The sequence below is a fragment of the Maylandia zebra genome, linkage group LG13 (assembly GCF_041146795.1).
Source record: "Maylandia zebra isolate NMK-2024a linkage group LG13, Mzebra_GT3a, whole genome shotgun sequence".
Classification (NCBI taxonomy): Eukaryota; Metazoa; Chordata; class Actinopteri; order Cichliformes; family Cichlidae; genus Maylandia; species Maylandia zebra.
This window is the reverse complement of record NC_135179.1, coordinates 19,610,047-19,629,598: the sequence shown is the minus strand read 5'-3', so window position 1 is coordinate 19,629,598 and position 19,552 is coordinate 19,610,047. Positions and strand designations below refer to the sequence as shown.

Here is a 19,552-nt window from a genome sequence, read left to right as displayed (position 1 = left end):
CATCTGGAACACCTTTAATCTCTGTTAACAACTGTACGCCCTTCACCTCCTGACAACGTTTTCAACAAGGATGTGCTCCCCACTGAGTTCATTCTCTGATGGCTCTGTGATAAATTCTGTGGGGCTGGAGGTCAGAGGTTAAAGGTTAGGGGTATTCCAGCTGGCAGCTAGGGCTGCAGTGGACTCCAGTGAGGAGTCATTCAGCGACTGGAACAGGGGTAGAAGGGGAGGGGGCGAGGCTTTTGTGTTTCATGGTTGATACTCAGCTCTCAAGGCCTTTTAATGTTCTGGCATGAATGATCTCTGCTTTCACATAACAATGCAAGCTGGAAGAGGAGATGTCTTTAAATTGCATTGTGTGGGCCTCTTGATTGCTAAAGCATCTATAATAAGTTTGTTTTATTTTTATTTATGAATACCACGATTGCTCCTGAGGTCACCAGTAGTGGAAAACAACCCTTGAGTGGAATCTGAGCTTGATGTACAACTTTCACTGGCATAAGAAAAATCTCTGTTTGCTTCTAAATGGTAGGAAACACAGGTAGCAACTTTAGACTGTATCTAAATGATGGGCAAAAGTTCCATGAAGATCTGTTTTGAGGCAGTGGCATTTTGGCCTTTGCCAGCTTGATTTGGTTGAGTGGGTGGATTGCTAAATTAACAGCTATTGCAAGCAAGCCTGGTTACCAAGGTAACCGTACACTGAATGCCTGCAGACACATAAATAACAAATACAATATTAGACTCCCCCTCCACCAAAACTGGAAAAGAGACCATTACAGTGGCTGATATTACCATTAACTACAGGCTGTTTGACATTATTATGGTAGACAATTGCATTAAATTGCTCCAAGCAGCACACAGTCGAAGTCGAGGTTGGCAAACTCTAGCAGTCAGTTAGCACCTGTGCTGACATTCGCACGTGAGTGAAAACACCCCCTAATAATGATCACTTTAGGCCTTAATTAAGTGTAAGGAGCTAAAAATACTGCTCATGAAAGGAGAAAATTTGCTAAAGACACCAAACTCTTACTATTAAAAAAAGGCTAAACAGTTTTATTTTTACAATATTTACAGAATTGAGCATTTTGCTGTAGGTGTCTATGGAGCTGATTTTAGCTCTAGCCTCAACAAAAATCAGAAAAACTGCAGTTTTTATCAATTCTGCTGGCTTCATTTTTCAGTCCAGATGTTACCATTTGTTAGCAAGTAGTGGCTGGACATGGCAGATTATTTATCACATATTTGTTGAGCTAAAAGTAGAATGACTGAGTCAGTGAGTGCTGGACATATCGACTTAAAAGGTGACTATAGCTGTCCTGAAGTCATTACCACATGTTTAAAGTAAATCTAATGCTAGGTAAAGATAACAGCTGTGAACCTGAAACTGAATGTCCTTACTTACGGTTTCTGTTTCCCCCCCTTTTTTTTTCTTTCTTTCGTTAGAAGGTCGGTTTCTTAATTACTGAAATAAGCCAGATGTGCCAAGTGTTGGCATGATGTGTTTTCCAAAACATTAGTTCTCTTTGAGTGGAAAATCTCTTTAATGAGAAGCGCACAAAACACAGTAAATAGCCATTAAACTTAGTTTAACAGCTCCCATATGTTTACTGAGTTTGTGAGGGGTGTGATTGAGGGAAGGAGGAGGAGGGTGTACGTGCGTGGCTGTGTGAGAGAGAAAAACAGAAAGACCACCTGAGATTTCCTTCTCATTATAGTCTATTATTTTCATGGAGGTGACACACATTGTCCCAGCAATGTGATGGTTCTGAGTCAGCACAGGCAGCTGGCACAGCTAAGGACATCTTTCATGCAGATGGTCAGATCAGCTTTTCAGATTACCTGCCCTGGACAAAAAGAGTTTAGCCATTCCTCTGCGTCTCCTCCTGAACAATGAGCTGCCCACTCTTCTGTCATCAGTTACATAACAGATTGTTTTGTTTGTCTTCTGTGGAGCTGTGCAGATTCTGGTGCATCTCCCCTCGTCTACCTCAACTGTCGTCAGTCCTATTGTTGCTGGAAAACAGTTTCAGGCATTACCTGTGGAGCCAGATAGTCAGGTGGATCAGGGCCCCAGACTGACTGGCTCTGGTTACAAAAAAAAAAATGAAATCCCATCTGATCATGAGGAAATGGTTTATTAAGCACTCACAATGTTAAAGGCAGTGTCAAAGAAATAATGCTTGTGTAACTGTTACACAGATGGGTGGCTAATTCTTCATAACCCCCCCCTTTTCCCGTTCACCCAACCCGTCACTACACTTCACATTCGCCTCCCCTCTTCCATGGAGGTCCTTCCCCCAACCCTGTAATTCGTGCAAGAAAAATCCGCCGTGAGATGTCTGATGTGTGTTTAATGAGTGTTGGTGAAGCATCAATTAAGTTAATTGTAGATCATTGAGTTAATTTTAGTTATTTAGAAAACCCCAGCTTTCCTAAATGTTGTGAATGCGGGGGGATATGACGGAAGGCTGCGTGTAAAGACAGAGGGGTGGTTAGCCTCAAATACAGCCCTGCGCTCCGGGACAACCTTTATGGGATTTACTTATAGTAATGAGGCTGATGATGAGGTTTTGGTGCTGATGATTGTTTTAGTGTGGGCAGGGAGAGTGACTTTTCTGTTTCCATTTGCTTTCAAACAGCGATACATAATGTGCTGAGGTCTAGTGTGGAGTCTGATGTCTCCAGCTGATTGCCACCTGTTAAATCTTGTGTTCCCTATTTGTTTCTTCAGCAGTGAAAATATCTTGATGAAGATGCCACTTTGAGTCAAGTAGAAACATGACAGCTGCATTCACGAAAGTCTAAGTGGTAATGGGCTGTTATTGGTTTCAGGGCGGAGCCAGGACTAAAAGCTGGAATGATATATTGATCTTTCTAGCTATGCTATGCATCATTCCTGCATGCAGTAGTCTTATATACACACTTATACAAGTCATGCAACAAGTGAGTCAAACATTAAGCTGCATGATGCAATGATCATTTAATTTAAAATGGGAGTTTTGTCAAATATTCATTTTGGTGGTTTCCCTCGTAAATTGCTGCAGGCTGCAACATTTGCAGCATGTTTTCTATCCCAGAATTACGGGAATAAATCATGACTTAATGCTGCGTTTAAACAGTTACAGACAGGCAATTTATTCTTGGCTCGCTTGTAGCATTTTGTGCAAAAACACTGTGTGACTGTGTGTTTCAGTTTATTGGCATCAGCCTTTGCTTACTGACAACTCCCATTCACTCTGGTCTTCACTGTTGCTTTTACATTTACTTAAATGCTTGTCATTCACATACTCGCACATTAATACATCTCTGAGTGACAGGAAGAGGAAAACAATCATGCGCTTGGCAGAAGAAACCAGCATTTAAACATCTTTTATGCTGGTTTTGCTTCAACATGAAGTTCTTTATTGCACAAATGCAGGTAAAGTACAAGGTTATGTGCAGTTATTATTTTATCAAAATGAAAAATGATGTGGATTTCACAATTTCGATGAGACTTCTTGTCAGGTTTCAGTTAACGGACTCAGGCGCAGACCGGGACTCCTTACAGGATTTACAGATTTTATTTACACAACGACACCAGGTGATGCTATTTACAAAGTGCTGGAGGGAGGGGAGGGGGGTCCAGGGTATGTGAGGGAAAAGACGGGAATCTGACGTCCTCCAAAGGCTCTCTCTCTTCACTCCCCACACTGGGGAAACACCATCCACTCACTCGTCCACGGGATGACAGGCAGGCAGGGAAAGGTCCGGGATAGATCTGTACACAGAGATTATAGTTAGAGGCGAACAGACGGAACGAACTCACAGATCCTTATTTACAATCTACTGAGCGACTGACGCTGATAACTCAACGATCCAGCGACGAGTGACACAGTGCTGCTGTCTTAAATCGGCCTTGTGATTATCCCGATCGGCAGCAGGTGCGTGGGCCAGGGGCGGGAGCCCATAATGAGCATCGCCCCGGCAGGAGAGAGAGAGAGAGAGAAAACATGTTGCCTAATACAGAATCAGCTGGTGAGGCACAGGGACCATGACACTTCTGGTTTTACTGAATAATAACTGCTTTTCTTTGAGCATGGAGAGAAAGAAAGTGGTTACAGAATGAAATGCAGGGGAGCAACCCTGAGAGTTCACTATCAGAGAATACCAATAAAAATTCATTTTGATAGGGTCAAAATATTCCACACTGGATATCTTATTATGCATCAGCATGAAAAGCACATGGAATTAGTTAGTCTGTAAAAAAAATTAGCCTCAGTTGCTGCTGATAGTTTGTTGTTTTACAAAGGTAGTTGGGTTTTTTTTTTTAGCTACTATTCCTTTTAATTGCATAATTCTTTTTGCATGTTTTAAAATAAATGACTTAGAAATATATGCATATAATTCAAAGCTCACACATTTTTGCCACACAGATTTACATTAAGTGTTGCTCTGAAAAACAACCTCCCTTAACTTTTCAGCTAATCCCACTGATTGTAAACTTCAGTTCAAAACACAGATTAAAAGCACTGCAGCACCTAGATGGGTTGAGTGATGCACCACTTACTCATACAAAGGATCAGATTATTTTTAAACCTGCGGGACTGTTAGAAGTTCAGAGAGCACTGTCCTGTGGTCGGTCCATTGCTGGTTGCCTCTGGGTTTCATGTAGAGATGTTTGATGTGTATGTGCAGGGAATAAGGGGCAGATGGATAAGAGCTGCATCGCACTATATTCATCAGAGCTCACCTTCAAGACTCCTTTGGATGTCTTAAGGTGTGGTTTCTATGAGATCACATGTGCAGGCCTTAATGTCTGATCATAAACATGCCCAAACATGCCCATAAAAAGCCCAAAACTATACATGAGTAATGTCCGCTATTTACAAATGGTCGATATATTCTGAAAATCACAATCTCTTTCATGTTTATCTTTGCAAAGACCAGATCTTATCTAAAGGAATAGTAAATTCTTATTAGCACCATGGTCCAGATGAGTACAGCTAGGTTATCATAGCATGCATACTTAAAGTTGTTCTAAGTAAAACAGTTTGTGTATTAACAAGGAAAAACCAAGTAGGTGGTTTTACTCTCTCTTTAGTCTTCATGCTAAGTTAGACCATCTCCTAGTAGCTTCACATTTACTATCCAAAAATGATAATATATCTTTATCTGCTGTACTGTCCAAAGATCTGTCATCATTATTTATTTTTGTTTAGCTTGGACCATGAAAAATGCTATTTACTCTAACATGCATATGTAGACCATGACTGTGTGTTCCACTGTGCGCTTTTCTATTCAGGTATACTTTTACTGCATTGGCAGTTTGTTTGGGATCATTGTTATGCTGAAAAACAAAGCAGTTGCCAATCAGATTCTTTCCAGATGATATTGCATGGTAGATCAAAATCTGATGGCCCTTTTCTGTGTTCATAATTCAATCAATTTTGGAAACATCCCCAACACCACTGGCTGAGATGCAGCCCCATGACAGAGCCTGCACCATGTTTTTATCTGCCGTAGACATTTTTTTTGTAGGCCTGCCACGTCTCCTTTTGTCTTCTTCTTGATATGTTTCCTTAATTTTTTCAGAACACCTTTTCCACCATGCTGTGATAGGACAGATTTTGGTTAATATCTCTTTGGAAATCAACTTGTTGGTGCAAACATAATGTGGCTTTGTTTTTTGTCAATAGACAACAGTAGGAAAAGAGTGCCTTCTTAATGACTTACCTTCACTTTAGTAGATTTCTCTTTAACACAACAGCATAATGTTTTTCAGCATACGGTTAGAGCAGTCATTTCTTCCTGTTTAGTTTATTTTAGGAGGTTTTAAACTATTTTTAAAGGCAGATTTACAATAAGTGCCTCCAAAGATGTCTGGTATTTGCTTGCTTAAGGCGTGTTTTAGTAAAGAAGCAGACCACTCAGCGGGGGCGAGTCAAGCCAGACTGTCTCGTAATATTGGACACATGAATCTGATCGAGACTGCCGACATGCTGGAGCCGTCCCCTAAACCGAACAGGAAGTTTGTGTTGTATCTTACAGCTCCTGTACATTACACTGAATCCTGTTGGCATGAGAAAATATTAACTTGGGTTAACTTAATGGGTCCCCTGCTGCCATGATGAACAGTGAAAGACATTTAGCGAAGAGACACGACAGCAGTTTGACGGAGGCACTGCCAGAAATGCTAAAACACTGAGCTGAAATGAACTTATATTCCTCAGGGGTAAGCTGATTGAGGAAAATTATGGTTGTATGCTTCAACTTACAGATGTTTAACATAAATCCCAGAGTTTGCATATCAGAAAGCAGCAATTCAGAATTGAGTTGTAATGTAAACAACTCAGTCTGTGCATCAAACATGAATGAATGAATGTTTTATTCCGACGCAGTTTTGCAGTATGATAAGATGTTGGCATGAAGAGCTGACAAACTCGTAGATGATTCAGTATCTGTGGTGCCTGGCACTAAGATCACAGACCTATCATCTGCCTCCAATCTGTCCACATGGATGTGCATGTGAAGGGTGATTAGTCTGTTTAAATGATTAAAGCTGTACACAATAGGACTCCGTCTGAATCTGGGTAAGTTCTCATGAAAGTAAGCCTGGTATGGGAAGTGTGTGCATTTTTTTTGCTTTGTGGCACTGTAACATTATACATATGTCAAACTTGATTTTACATATGTGTAATGTAAAATCCACACTCAGGATTTAAAGTAGGACCAGTATTTGGATTGTGGGTCCTGCAGTGATATACACGTATTCAAAAAGGCTATTGTGTATTATTGTATCTTATAGCCTATAAGTAAGTAAGTGTAGATTTTTAGGGGATGCAGGAAACACGTCCCCTCAGTTTATTCAAAATTCATGCATGATCTTAGCAGCTGTACATCATCTACAGATGTTTTGCACCCAGGCAGATAACAATAGAGGAATTCTAAGGAAAAAGGAAGATGAGGTCTCTTATCTTAAGATTTTTCTCAAAAGATGGAAGCTGAGCTCAAGCCACTGTGTTTTTTGAGCTTACAAACTAATCTTAGGATTAGGTTGCCTGTCCTTCTTATTTACAGTCAGCCTAAGTGACGTAGCTGAAATCTTAAATTCATAATCCCTAATAGAAGGGGAATGTTTATAGCACGCAGAATGTTTTCAATATGAGAACAAATCTGAGCTAATTAAGTTCAACCGATGAATGAAAATACAATAATTTATCTGCACATTTATAGATGCATTATTGGCGTGATATCAGACCAGAAAATCAACTCATCGCACTTTGACTCTCATGCCTGTAAGTTGAACACAAAAAAGGACAGACAAGTAAATCAGGTCTATATGTGTGTAAGAATAATTATTTGAAAGACATGCAGAATGCTCAAGAGTCTCGTTGTACCCTAATTACTGTATACTTACCAATGTAATATATGAGATGAACACAATACAGGGCTTAGCATGAGGTGGATGTCATTGTTTTACAGGAATAAACCAAAATATTGGACAAACTCAAATAGAACCTGATCTCCTTACAGCAAATGTCAGGAAAGGGATCACATCATTGCAAAGATTATCAGATTTTATGGCAGTGCATGCCACTGTGGAGACATTTCAATCAAAACTACATGTCAACCTGGTGGTGGTGCTAGTCATTAGGCTTCATCAGCAGAGGATCATAAATATCTTCACAGCACTTCATGACAGTTCTCAGAATAGTTGAGATATTTCAGTGAACAATTCCTGATGTTACACAGTTGTGATACACAGCAGGGCATTAAACCCAATGAGAGAGAAACGGTGAAAATATGTAATAAAAAGATTATTAAAACAGAGAGCAGGAAAACCAAACTCTGTGGAAAATGCAGTGTGCAACTGTGTGAGTGTATTGAGTTAAAACTACCAGTGGTAAAATGTGCTTGCAGTTCACGGAGAATGATTTTATAGATGAATATGTGTGTGATTTGTTACCGTCTTTCTGCACACAATGACAGCAGATGAGCTCCGAACTCATCACCAGTGAAGATATGATATTCAGATAGAAAACTGCAGTTTAATACAATGCTGCAAATGTAACCAAGCACAGAAAGAAAGGATAATCCACTGGTGCTTGCTGCTAACTAGCTGACATATATACAGCCATGTATACAATAGTTACTGAGGTTAGATACCGTCGTCGTATAGAGCTTGGAGAAACTACTGCTGCATGATAATAAAGTTTATCTCTTACTCTCAGTAATAAAGACAAGGAACTTTACAGCCTTGATAAGGGAGATAATTGCATCAAATGTAATTACAATATTGTATATTTATTACATATTTTAGCTGTGTTTGCATAACTGTGATAAATTAAAACAAAGAAAAATATAGGATGATATAAATAAGAAAGACATTTTATATTTGACATGTTCTGCTCAGTTACGTGGAGTGTACTTTGACACTTTGACAGAAAGAGGAATTTTAATGGCACCAACACAAAACACAGGCGAGATTAGAAATGATAAGTTACTTACAGCCTGCACTTGGAGGATACAAAGGTCGGGACAGCAGGTTTATAGATAGATCTTTGGTCCTTCGTTTCAGTAGCAGGTGATCAAAAGGCAATCTTGTTCCAAACACTGAGCTGCCAGCACGAAGACGCACCATGTTCAGGTGAGAAATCTCTTCAAAGATTTAGCTGGTTTTTAATGCTTATAGATTAGATGAGTTGTTTTTGTAAGTTGACAGGGATCTGTGTTTATGAAGTAGAACTCTAGCAATTAACCTAAATTGGTTCCCCTGGTAGGATTTCTCTAATCGTCTGTGTTTCGCTGATACTTGGCATCACAGCAAAGCCTTGGGTATGTATATATTACTTCCAGTCTTATATTACATTGAAATAAATCAGCTTTACTGTTACTTTTAAACATGTTTTTATGGTTAATAGTATTTATTTGAATCGTAATCCTGTATTATTTGTGCTCTTCTCTCAGAATAAACTTTCAGATGAAGTCTTCCAGAAAGCTGTCATGTGAGTTGAAGTTTCTTAAACTAAAAGAAAGGTTCTCATGTTTGCTTAGGCTGATAAAAACAAATGGTGTGTGATACTCATTTCAGGTCTATAGATGAGAGAGGTAGGCCAGCCTGGGCAGTGGCAGTTGAGCCTCCTGAGGATATGGATAGGACCCACTATGATATTGACCCCAACATGAAGATCTGGAAGAGTATGAGAGGCAGCGGACAGGAGAAAAAATATCTGAAGGCTGAGGAAGACCTGGATGAGCTGTACCATCCCTCAACGGGTAATCTCCTCCGAGGTCGAAACCAAAACTTGGATGTCCCCCCTGTTGTCCAGGCTGAGCCGGTGATACCTCAGATGGCGGTTAAAATTCAGGCCAGGGTTCACCTTGAGCCTGAGGAGGACATGGATGCTGTGTACCACAAAGAACCAGTCAGGCCGGTCTTTCACCAGGACAACATCAGAGCTGCCTATCCTGTCAATTTTCCACCTCAGAAGCACACTGAGCCAGAGGAAGATTTGGATATGATCTACCATCGCTGATCTTCCAACAACTCAGCTCTTTATCATTTAAGTTCATGTAGCTGCAACTGAGTAAAAAAAAAAAAAATCAAGAACTTCATTTGATTCAATTACACTGCCTTAAAGCTTCACTAAGCAAGAACACCTAAATCTGTGTCGCTCATATGCATCTTGATGATAAAGATACTGTAAACACTCCCATCAGAGACTGTGTTTCATTTATTTATTGATATAAACATAATGCAGAAATCAGTTATAAAAATATAGATTGTATTTACAGCAGTGATTACAGATTTGAAAAAAATGCATATGAATTCACAAAATATGATGATTTTGACTGTAAAGAATTCAATTAGTGCCTAATATCACAGAACAACAGAAAAATATAAACTGAAATCATCAAATGTGTTCAAAATGTGTGTGTGCGTGTCACTGTAGCTGCTCAGCAGGGATGACCCCCTTCTTCAGTATCAGGTTACCATACAGAGCTGTCTCCCTGAGGAAAATCATAAAGACACAATGTAAAAAAAGAAAGAAAGAAAAAGAAAAATGCCTTTTGTGTTGATTTTAAACTTTAGCGTGCAGACCATAATCTCCATAATTAAACTAGCTCCAGGCCTCTGCAATGATATCCAGATTTGTTCATGACAATGAAGCGATTAAAATCAGTGCAACAGTCTGATTATTGAGATGAGACACTTCTTGATTCATGATGCTGTAGGTTTGCTAATTTATGAAAAAAACAAAAAGAAAAACAACAACAACTGACAGATAAATCATGAGAATGATTTCTAGCACGGAACATCTTTTTCTTTCTTTTTTACAAACGGAACCATTTCTACACTTGATTTTGAAACACAGAAGTGCACTTTTAGCAATGCAACTCAATCTAGCTGAACCTAGACTCAAATGAAGGCAGAGAAAATACACCAACCCTGTTGCCACAACAGCGTAGGCCTTCTTGGCTCGTTCATAGAAAGCAAACCTTTCCACCTTCTCAAGAGAAACCTGTATATAAACAGAAATCAGCACACAGAGAGTCACAAATCAAATGAACACACACTCATTTTGTTTCACTTAATAACAGGGTGAAAGGGTTGTCTTACCTGAGAGCCTGCCTGGCTCAAGAGCTGTTCGTAGGTGTCCCACACAGGCACAGCTAAACCTCTCTGCTTGTCACTATCTACTAGATCCATAACTGCAGCCTGTGAAAGCATGCAGCACAGATTTTACATTATATGAACTAAATATTAAACAGTCAGGCACAAAAACGACAGAATGTCTATGCAGATGCTTTAGCTCAGTACCGGAGAGGGGACATAGGTGTCCAGGGGCAAAAGCTTCAAAACAGCCTCCATAAGCCGTGGGATCCCCAACCCTGCATTAAGGTTAGACACAGTCTGAAAGCTAAACTTGAAGGACACACACACACACACACATTTTTTTTTATAGGCAGGTGTATTTACATACCATCAGCCCTTATCTCCTTTGGGCCACATGCACAAATAGAAGATGCTGGGAAATTAGCATCAGCAAGCACTGAAAATAATTAAACGAGTGAGTGACTTCATGAAGAGTGAGTAAAATCTCTGTAACTGTGCCGTGTAGCTACAGGTTAATGATCCTTTTTACGTGGTGTTGACATAAACTCAGATTAGCACAGCAGTGTGCAGCATGCCTACAAGCAGGGTATACAGGTCACTGCTGTTAGCAGCTCTGTATGCGTGTAATTATCATACCCAGTTCATCCCCGTGGCCCATTTTAGCGAGAGCATACAGAAGTTCAGGTGATAAAACAGAGGGGATTCCTCTTAGCACGACCATTCCTGCAGCCTCAAAACACGGAGAATCGGAGACGGCTCAAGCGACGCGAGAGTAGTGCCTGTAGCCAACTTCCGTCTTCGTTTGTGACATGCAGAAACATAAAATTACCAATTTAGGAAGAAAAACAAACTTTAAAGTTGTAAATGTTAACTGTTATGGCGGAAGATTCAGTCGTCAAGCTAAGATTCAAACTCTTATTATTTTTCGTTGTTGGTTTGTCGGATAAAGGGTTTAGTAGCTTTAGCAACAACTATCTTGACAGTCTTCCTTAGATGAACGTAAACGGATCACGTGCTAAAACTGATGAATCTGATTGGTTAGCTCACTTTTCTTAAACTTTAAATACAGTCTCAAAAATCCGAAAGCCCAGTTTTTGGAACAAATAAATAATAGCATAAAATACTAATGTGGCTTAAACGAATACTAAATAAGCTTATAAATAGTTTGTGTTTTCTTTTTGCTTCAGTTAGTAAAAGTTATCTAACCACACTGTGCTTACGTGAATCTATAAAGCAGGGTCGCGTTGTTCGCCTGTAGTCTGGTGTAATTAATCTTAGGTCCGTGTTGTTTCTGACACCCTTGGGTGGGCATAATTCAAAGCAGACACCGGTGAACGTGTTATTCCGACCCGATCTGTGACGCCAAGAATGTGAGATAATGAAAATATTTGTACGATGAAAACCACACTCCACCCGGCTTGTTTCATCTGGGCCAGAATGCTCTCAGCTGGATGACAAGAAAAAAAAAGATGCTGAGGAATCCTTTCCATGACCGCAGAGCCAGCCCGGTGCTGATATAAAAAGTCTTTTTAAAAAGTAAAGTCACAGTTGCAGGCTTGTGGGCTTTTACACTGAATTTGCAGATGCTGGTAATAATGCACCAAAGAAATACTGGCGCTTTATTGCTCGCATTTAATTTGCAAACAAATATCCACGATCTGCATTTATCTTATATCCGAGTAAAGGACTATATAAATCCGTATGTTTTGCTTTCGTTAACTAGCTATAACCTTACTTTTTAAGTTTGTATGTAACTTCTCATGAGAAAATATTGCTTTGCTTACTAAATGTAGCTGCCTGAATTTAAATGCATGCAAACGGATTATAACGCGGACATAAAAGCGGAGATATCCGGGCATGACTGGCACTGCTGCACTGCTGTTTAAGAAGATAAGAGTTTTTGGGGGGCTGCTGAGCTGGAGAAAAGGCCCTTTGCGGGAGTCAGGCCTGTCTGCCAGACTTGAGAGCCCCTTCACCCTCCCCGGACCCACGCTGCTCTCTCTTTATTCCGGCTTCTTTAAATGAGTTTATCACGCTACGAGGGTCCACGCTGCCAAAATGTAACGTTTTGCTTCCTTTGTCAGCGAAGAGCCTCAATTGAGTCTACATTTATTATTTTGACCTTTTGGTAGCCTCAAAGAGAGGTTTCTTTTCGGGCCCTCTCTGCGGACTTTTGTGCTTCCCCGCGGAGAGAAGAGACCAGTTTTTTTTCACCCCCTCTCCTTTTTAAAGGTTTGTTTCAAGGGGCTGACAAGAAAGCAAGCTCCAGGGGAATATTGAATAAAAAAAATCAATTAGGACACGGACTTGTGGAGATATGGGGCACCGCCGTGTGAAGATCAGAGAGAAAGAAGGTGCCTCCTGATGACTGGAGCGGCAAAAGAAAGTGCGCACTAACCAAATTTGTTCTGGTGTTTTCTTTGAAGTGAAAATTGTGGGTTTATGTGGCCCCGAAGATCCTCACTCAATATGTGATGGGGAACTCTTAACTTAACTCTTAACTTATCTATAGTTTTTTTTTATAGTTGTTTTTTAACTTTAACTTGCGTGCTTGCTGCTGAGATTTTTAGTGCTTATCAGTAATTTACAGAGGTGGCAAGAGCATCCAAATATCAATAATATCGATACCAACGCTAGTATTGGACTCATACTGTATATGATCGGTACATTTTTCCTTATCATCTAAGTTCTGTATATAAGTGTGTTAATTTTTTATTTCCTTTGATGGAAATGAAGAAAAAACATGCTCTATGAAAAAATGTCTGAACTTTATTGTCCCATCTGTTTTATTTATAACCTGTAGCACATTTAAAGTTCTATAAAAACCCCTAACATTTGGATGTTCTAAAAAAAAGTTATAAAATGAAAGGTGTGTTTTGTTGGGTTATTGTTGTGGAAAGTTAAAATCATAGTTTAGTGGTTATTAAAATGTGTCCAAAATTTGGCACACTGATGATGATTCATCTCATGAATCACGACACACACATTTTCCTTTATAAGCTCCCTTTATAGGTTAAACATATCACCGCGCATCAGAAATACTGGTCGGGTATCTACTTGGTATCAGTCATCAAAAAATTTGGGAGTATGGCACAGAGCTAGTAATTTAAGAAGAAAAAAAGACAGCTGACACTTTATCCAAAGCCCGATGCAAACGGCACAATTTATTTTGAGCAAAGATATAGTGTTATATTTTCCGTCAGGTTGATCTTATCGAATATATAAAACCCAGAGTTGTATTTTAGTGACTTCATAGCTGTGAATTTGACCTTACTTGTCCAGCTCGGTGTGTCTCTGTCCTGTGGGCCGACCAGAGGACTTACTGGCCATGTTGCGTTTCCCTGCACTTGTTTACAGCGCAAGAGGGCCACCTAGCGGTCTGAAGGCCACATTCCCATGATGTGACTCTCCTGTTCCACCACATCCCAATGGTGCTGTAGTGGATTGAGATCTGGTGCCTATGGAAGTGATTTGACTACAGTAAATTCAAGGTTACTTTCAAGAAACCAGTTTGATAGGATCTGAGTGTTATCCTACTGGAAGCAGCCATCAGAAGACCAGTATACTGTGGTCCTAAAAGGGATGGAAATGGGGAGTGGTGTCCTGCTACTGCGGCCAATCTTCTTCAAGGTTTGATATGAACGCTCAAATTTGTAACATAAAAACTGCTGCTTAGTTCTTGTAACCTCCTTTAAAGAAAAAAAGAAAAGAAAAAAAATTCATCTCTGAGAAATGCAAAGTTTCCAATATAGGTGCGCTGCTCAATTTGAGCTTCAGCAGGTCCTCTCTTGCCTGAAGGCACTGGGTTGCTGTCACGTGACTGGTTGATGAGATATTTTTAACCTGCGTACCTAACAAAGCAGCTGGTAAGCATGTGCTTTGTTAGCATGTTACAAATCAGCCCCTGCTTGCCAATAACCAAACCCAATGTATATGAAATTGGAAAAATATAATATGTAAAATATGAAAAATGTTTAATGGAATAAACTAATATGTTTACAAGTGAATAATCAATAAAGTCTTCCCATGTCTTCTTGCCACTCCCAGGGTTTATTTGTAAAATGTACAGAATAACTTGCCTACAAAATAGAAATGTTTGACAAATGAAAAGGCAAAGTCAGTACATGTCACATGCCCTACACCACCTGCTACACACTGACTATAATCACAGAGATCAAATCATATTCACATTCAACCCCCTTGCACCCCGACTCCATTTGATTTTGATGCTGATCCTCATCAGATGGGGCTTCAGTGAGAGAGACACTCTTGTGCACTCACATGGTGGCAAATCCTAGTCCCAGCAGCTGGAAAATTCCAATAATCCTGGATTTTTGCATCACTCAGCATATTACACACAAGGAAGTGAGCCACTGATATCAGAAACTTTGTGTTCTTGACTGTGATCTTCATCTGCTCCTTTTCTAATTGTCCTGGAAACTGGCCTTTCTCTTCTCCACAAAGGCAGTCATGCCTTCTTTACGGTCATCCTGTAGGGAAGGGAAAAAAACAAAACAGAAGTAGATCATGGATTGATTATTAAAATCTGACTCCACTGTTTTCACTTAATCCCATATTAGTTCTTCTACTCACCGTTGCAAATGTAGCATGGAATAAGCGCTTTTCCAAGCGATTCCCCTCAGCCAGAGTCAGCTCAAAAGCTGCCGTCACACAGAAGATGAGTCAGATAAAACATCCAACATATTCAGCTCAGTCGGTTTTAGAATATTTAGCCTTTTAAAATGTGCATACCTGCGTTAACAGCCTCTTTAGCCATAGCAGACACGAGTTTGGAGTTGGCAGCGATCTTCTCTCCACATTTTACGGCTTCAGACACCAGCTGGTCCACGGGATAAACTTTACTCACCAAACCTAAGGAACACAAAGATACACAGTTGAGAACAATAAATATAAGAAGTCAGTTTATTTGACACACTATTCATGTCACATTTTGTTTAAAAGCAGACTCTGTGCAGTTTAGCTTTGCTGTTATCCAGGTGCAGAACTATTCAGTACCTTCCTGTATGTAAAAGTACCAGAACCACAATCTAAAAATAATCTTTTTAAGAAAAGGTTGTTTATATAAAGCAGAAACTTGTAGAACCTTAAGCGCCTTTGCAGTGCTCTTTGTCATTACCTGATTGCTTTGCCTCTTGAGCACCAATCCTGTCCCCTGTTAGTACCATTTCCATCGCCAGGGATTTGCCCACAGCACGTGTCAGCCTCTGGGTGCCACCCGACCCTACAGGCAGAGAGAAGTTAAGGTGTCAATAAACCCGCCTCAGTGATGTCATCACACAGATACAGTCATTTATACTTGTTAAGGTGCAAAAAGCCACTGCAGTATTCTCCTACGCAATAGGTGTTGCCACTCAGACAATATTGCGTCATACACGCTGATAAGGAAGAGAAGAAGTCAAAACCAGAAGCCTTTGTCGAGTTTCTTCCACAAATTCAAACAATTTTCCATTTTCAAACAATTCCATCATCTTTCTCTATGTGTCAGTATGTCTCTGAGTTTCTGTGCAGGATTCTCATTAAAACGGCACAGCAGGCCAATGCGCCATAAAGATTGTGTCTCGCGACACAGGATGTCATGTGAAAACTGTCACATGCGACCTACAACTTAAGTGACACGATGAGCAGAAAAGCTTTACAATCGACTGCTCAAAAAGCCAGCCTCTAGTAAAGAGGTGCAGTTTAATAGAAAAGTACAGTAATCCATAAATTAGACTTTACCAGGAATGGTCCCCAGCAGGATTTCTGGTTGGCCAAACTGAGCCTTCTCCCCGGCGTAGATAATGTCACACATCATTGCAAGCTCGCACCCTCCACCGAGCTGAAAGAGCAGAATGCACGTATAAAAACACCAAAGCAGGAGCTGTTTGGATGATACAACTGAACATATTACTTCTGTTGTCCTTAGTTTTAACAATGATGACCCTCTACAGTGTGACATCCACTTTCTGAGCCTCGAAACTGTCCTGCAAAGAGCCCAACCAGGAACGCTCGGATTTTTGAAGAATTAAAAATGGCTACCAACCCAACCTGATCCCCCACTTATCGACAGTAACAAGCCTACATGAAAACCCCAGATGTCAAAACAAGCAAAGAAAAAAAACAAAAAACAAAACTTGAAACCTACAGCAAATCCATTGACAGCTGCTATCACAGGCTTCTTCACCGTGGACACTCTGTTCCAGTGAGCCAGGAAGTTTCCACCGTAACACTCCTGGAATGTTCGATTCTGCATCTCTTTAATGTCTGCTCCAGCTGCAAAAAAGTCCACACCAAACTCAAGTTCACTTAAACAGTTTTACGTGCCTTCAAAAAGGAGGAAATCTGCAAATACAAGGACAGAAAAAAGTCCTCACCAGCAAAGGCCTTTTCGCTGCCAGTGATGACGACAGCGCCGACGTCTCCATCAGCTTCAAACGCATCCAGCGCCTGTCCCACCTCCTTCATCAGCCCGTCGCACAGAGCATTGAGAGCCTTAGGTCGGTTCAGCTGAATGAAACCCACGTTTTTCTTCTCGCCTCGCTTTTCCACCAAAATATGCTCATAGTTACCACCTGCATGAAGACAAAATTCAACATTAACGAAAAAAAAAAACTTCCAATGTAACTTATGCTGTTACTGTCCTCATTTTATTTTTTAATATTTTATTTTGAAAGTATTTTATAATAATACAGCAAAAAAAAAAAACAAGGCAAGATAAAAGCTTTAATGTCTGATCTGACTACCCTGGACATTTAATTCCTCACTGATAAAACACTGATTTCAAAAGTCAAGGTCGATTATTCAAGAAACAGTTAAGGATTAACACCAACAGCCTAGTAGTATGGCTTCAGACAGTGAGCAAAGTTACAGCATTTATTTGTATTAAATGTTCAAATTACTCTGCACCTTTAACCTGGTATTTAGAGCTAGAGTCTCATTAAATTGAGGCTCACGTCTTTCAGGACAGACACAAAGAAGTACCAGAAGATTTTGATCCACCATGCAATACCAAATGGAGAGCATGCGATTGGCAATAATTTAATTTTTCAGCATACCAAGGACATGGATTGGCTTCCCCAGAGCTTAAGCCTCTGTATTATTGAAACAGTGTGGGATTATCTCGACAGGGAACAGAGCAAAAAATGGAACAACATCCAGCTTTGAATGTCCTTCAAAAAGCCTGGAGAACTCTTCCTGAAGACTACTTAAAGAAATGATAGTAAAGCTGCCCTGAAGAACAAATGTAATCACACCAAATATTGAATATGCAGTATAAATTGTTTTCTCCTACTTGTATGTTTCAACAGATTGCTCACTGTGTTGTGTAATTCAAAAAATGGCTCTCTTCTTGTGTGAGCCAAACTCCACCAGGTCACATAAACTTCAAACAAAATCATCAGAAAATAAATGTAAAAAAAAACACCCCCCCCCCCCCCCCAAAACAATAGTAGCACCACTAATAATAATAATAATAATAATAATAATAATAATAATAAAAAATTGCACAGACTAAACGGTCAGCACCTGGAAGATGCCACGTTCAAATTACCTTTGCAAACCGCACACAACACAACATTGACAAAAGTGGGGACTTTTTCACACTGTTAAGCTCCGCAAACAAAGACTTTGCGATGCAAAAACACCATCAACAACACATAAACTGTTGCCCTAAACGTGAAGCCGTCGCACAGACAGTGACGCAGGTTTTTGACATTGTAGCAGCTGTTGGTGCAGCACCAACAAACTGACCCCTGCAGACACGGTGGCGCTTAAACCACGAACACACAAAAACACCTGAGCTGTAGAGGCGGGCTGCGGATAGCACGGCCGGGGCAGCTTGGTAGGGCTTCAGCAGCGAAGCAGCACTTCGGCAGAGGAAGGCCATGACAGCAGGATGGACGTCAGATAAGTTGCTTCGGGAGCAGCTAGCAGCTCTCGCTCGCCTCCTGTTGGTTCTTATTTGTTGGTGTTGTCCGTGAACGAGCACGTGACAGAAACTCGCGCTACCGCCACCTGCTGTCTGCGGAGGTGAAATACTTTTCCTTCTACATACGTGATGAAATATCCCTGTCCTCTCCACCATCTTCCTGTTTTTGCACTAAATTCATATATTATTATAAGTCAAACATAAGGCTAGAATAGAATACGCCTGACAAAGACGCCAATCCGCCCACTGGATGGTTTTGCACTATATGAAGGAGGGCATAGATTTTTGACTTTTAACTGTATTTTAAAAAAGAAAGACCTAATTTTCAAGACAATATGCAACGAGAAGCTTTTCTGTAATTTTACACATGTATTTATTCGTTCTGACATATTTCTTTAATTTACTACAGTAGCTTTTCATATAGAAAAGCTTATAATAATCACATAGTAAAACCGAGACCTGCTGTTAAACTTCTTTTGCTTACAGCCTATTTATTTGAATTGATATGTATTTAAACGTATCTACAGAAAGGGGAAGGTCGCTAGTTCGGTCAATTTAAGATTAAAAGTGAGCCCTGTGTGGCCAACGATGTAAAATGAGTTCATGATACAGATATACCTTTTCATATATACAGAGGAAATACACCGGTTTAATTACTTTCTACATAAATAAGATCGCGAAATCATTTTTAAAAAACTAATTAAAAAAACATTGAATCTAAACTGATATTATAAAATGCCTATGAAGAATTATTGAAGTCAGCATAACAATATTTGATGCTCAGATGTTTCTGTGAGCGTGCTGCGCGCTCTCGCATCCTTCAGATGGAACAAGCCTGCGCCGTACACGACAATCCCCTCCATCTTTCCTCCGAGTACCAACCCATTAACGGGCTTAACAACACCAGGGAATAAAGGTAAGTCTGTTTTGATGTAGCGTGTAACCTGGGTGTATAAATCCAATATATAATTATGATTTTTTTTTTAAATCGATGATCAGGCTGTAACATGAAAGTGCTAATTTAT

General features: G+C 40.0%; 3 protein-coding genes across 4 annotated transcripts; 1 reads left to right on the top strand and 2 right to left on the bottom strand.

Moving 5' to 3' along the window:
• Positions 1–8,479: 8,479 nt before the first annotated feature.
• LOC143421798 (uncharacterized) lies at positions 8,480–9,711 on the top strand. Its single transcript, XM_076891713.1, has 4 exons — positions 8,480–8,629; positions 8,763–8,817; positions 8,950–8,987; positions 9,074–9,711. Exons 1-4 carry the CDS (start codon positions 8,622–8,624, stop codon positions 9,516–9,518), a joined length of 546 nt encoding a protein of 181 aa, XP_076747828.1. The 5' UTR covers positions 8,480–8,621; the 3' UTR covers positions 9,519–9,711.
• Positions 9,699–11,594, bottom strand: fuom (fucose mutarotase). 2 transcript variants are annotated; one of them, XM_004555894.4, is made up of 6 exons: positions 11,237–11,594; positions 10,968–11,036; positions 10,805–10,875; positions 10,604–10,702; positions 10,432–10,505; positions 9,699–9,993 (listed from the first exon to the last, which is right to left on the bottom strand). In XM_004555894.4, the coding sequence occupies exons 1-6, from the start codon at positions 11,319–11,321 to the stop codon at positions 9,927–9,929; spliced, it is 465 nt and encodes a 154-aa protein (XP_004555951.1). In that variant the 5' UTR covers positions 11,322–11,594; the 3' UTR covers positions 9,699–9,926. The 2 variants fall into 2 exon arrangements, with proteins under 2 accessions (XP_004555951.1, XP_004555952.1); XM_004555895.4 differs by lacking the exon at positions 10,968–11,036.
• Positions 11,595–14,629: 3,035 nt separating this feature from the next.
• Positions 14,630–18,572, bottom strand: echs1 (enoyl CoA hydratase, short chain, 1, mitochondrial). The gene is made up of 8 exons (XM_024804743.2): positions 18,395–18,572; positions 16,975–17,172; positions 16,746–16,873; positions 16,340–16,439; positions 15,738–15,842; positions 15,353–15,472; positions 15,194–15,261; positions 14,630–15,090 (listed from the first exon to the last, which is right to left on the bottom strand). The coding sequence occupies exons 1-8, from the start codon at positions 18,483–18,485 to the stop codon at positions 15,025–15,027; spliced, it is 876 nt and encodes a 291-aa protein (XP_024660511.1). The 5' UTR covers positions 18,486–18,572; the 3' UTR covers positions 14,630–15,024.
• Positions 18,573–19,552: the final 980 nt, after the last annotated feature.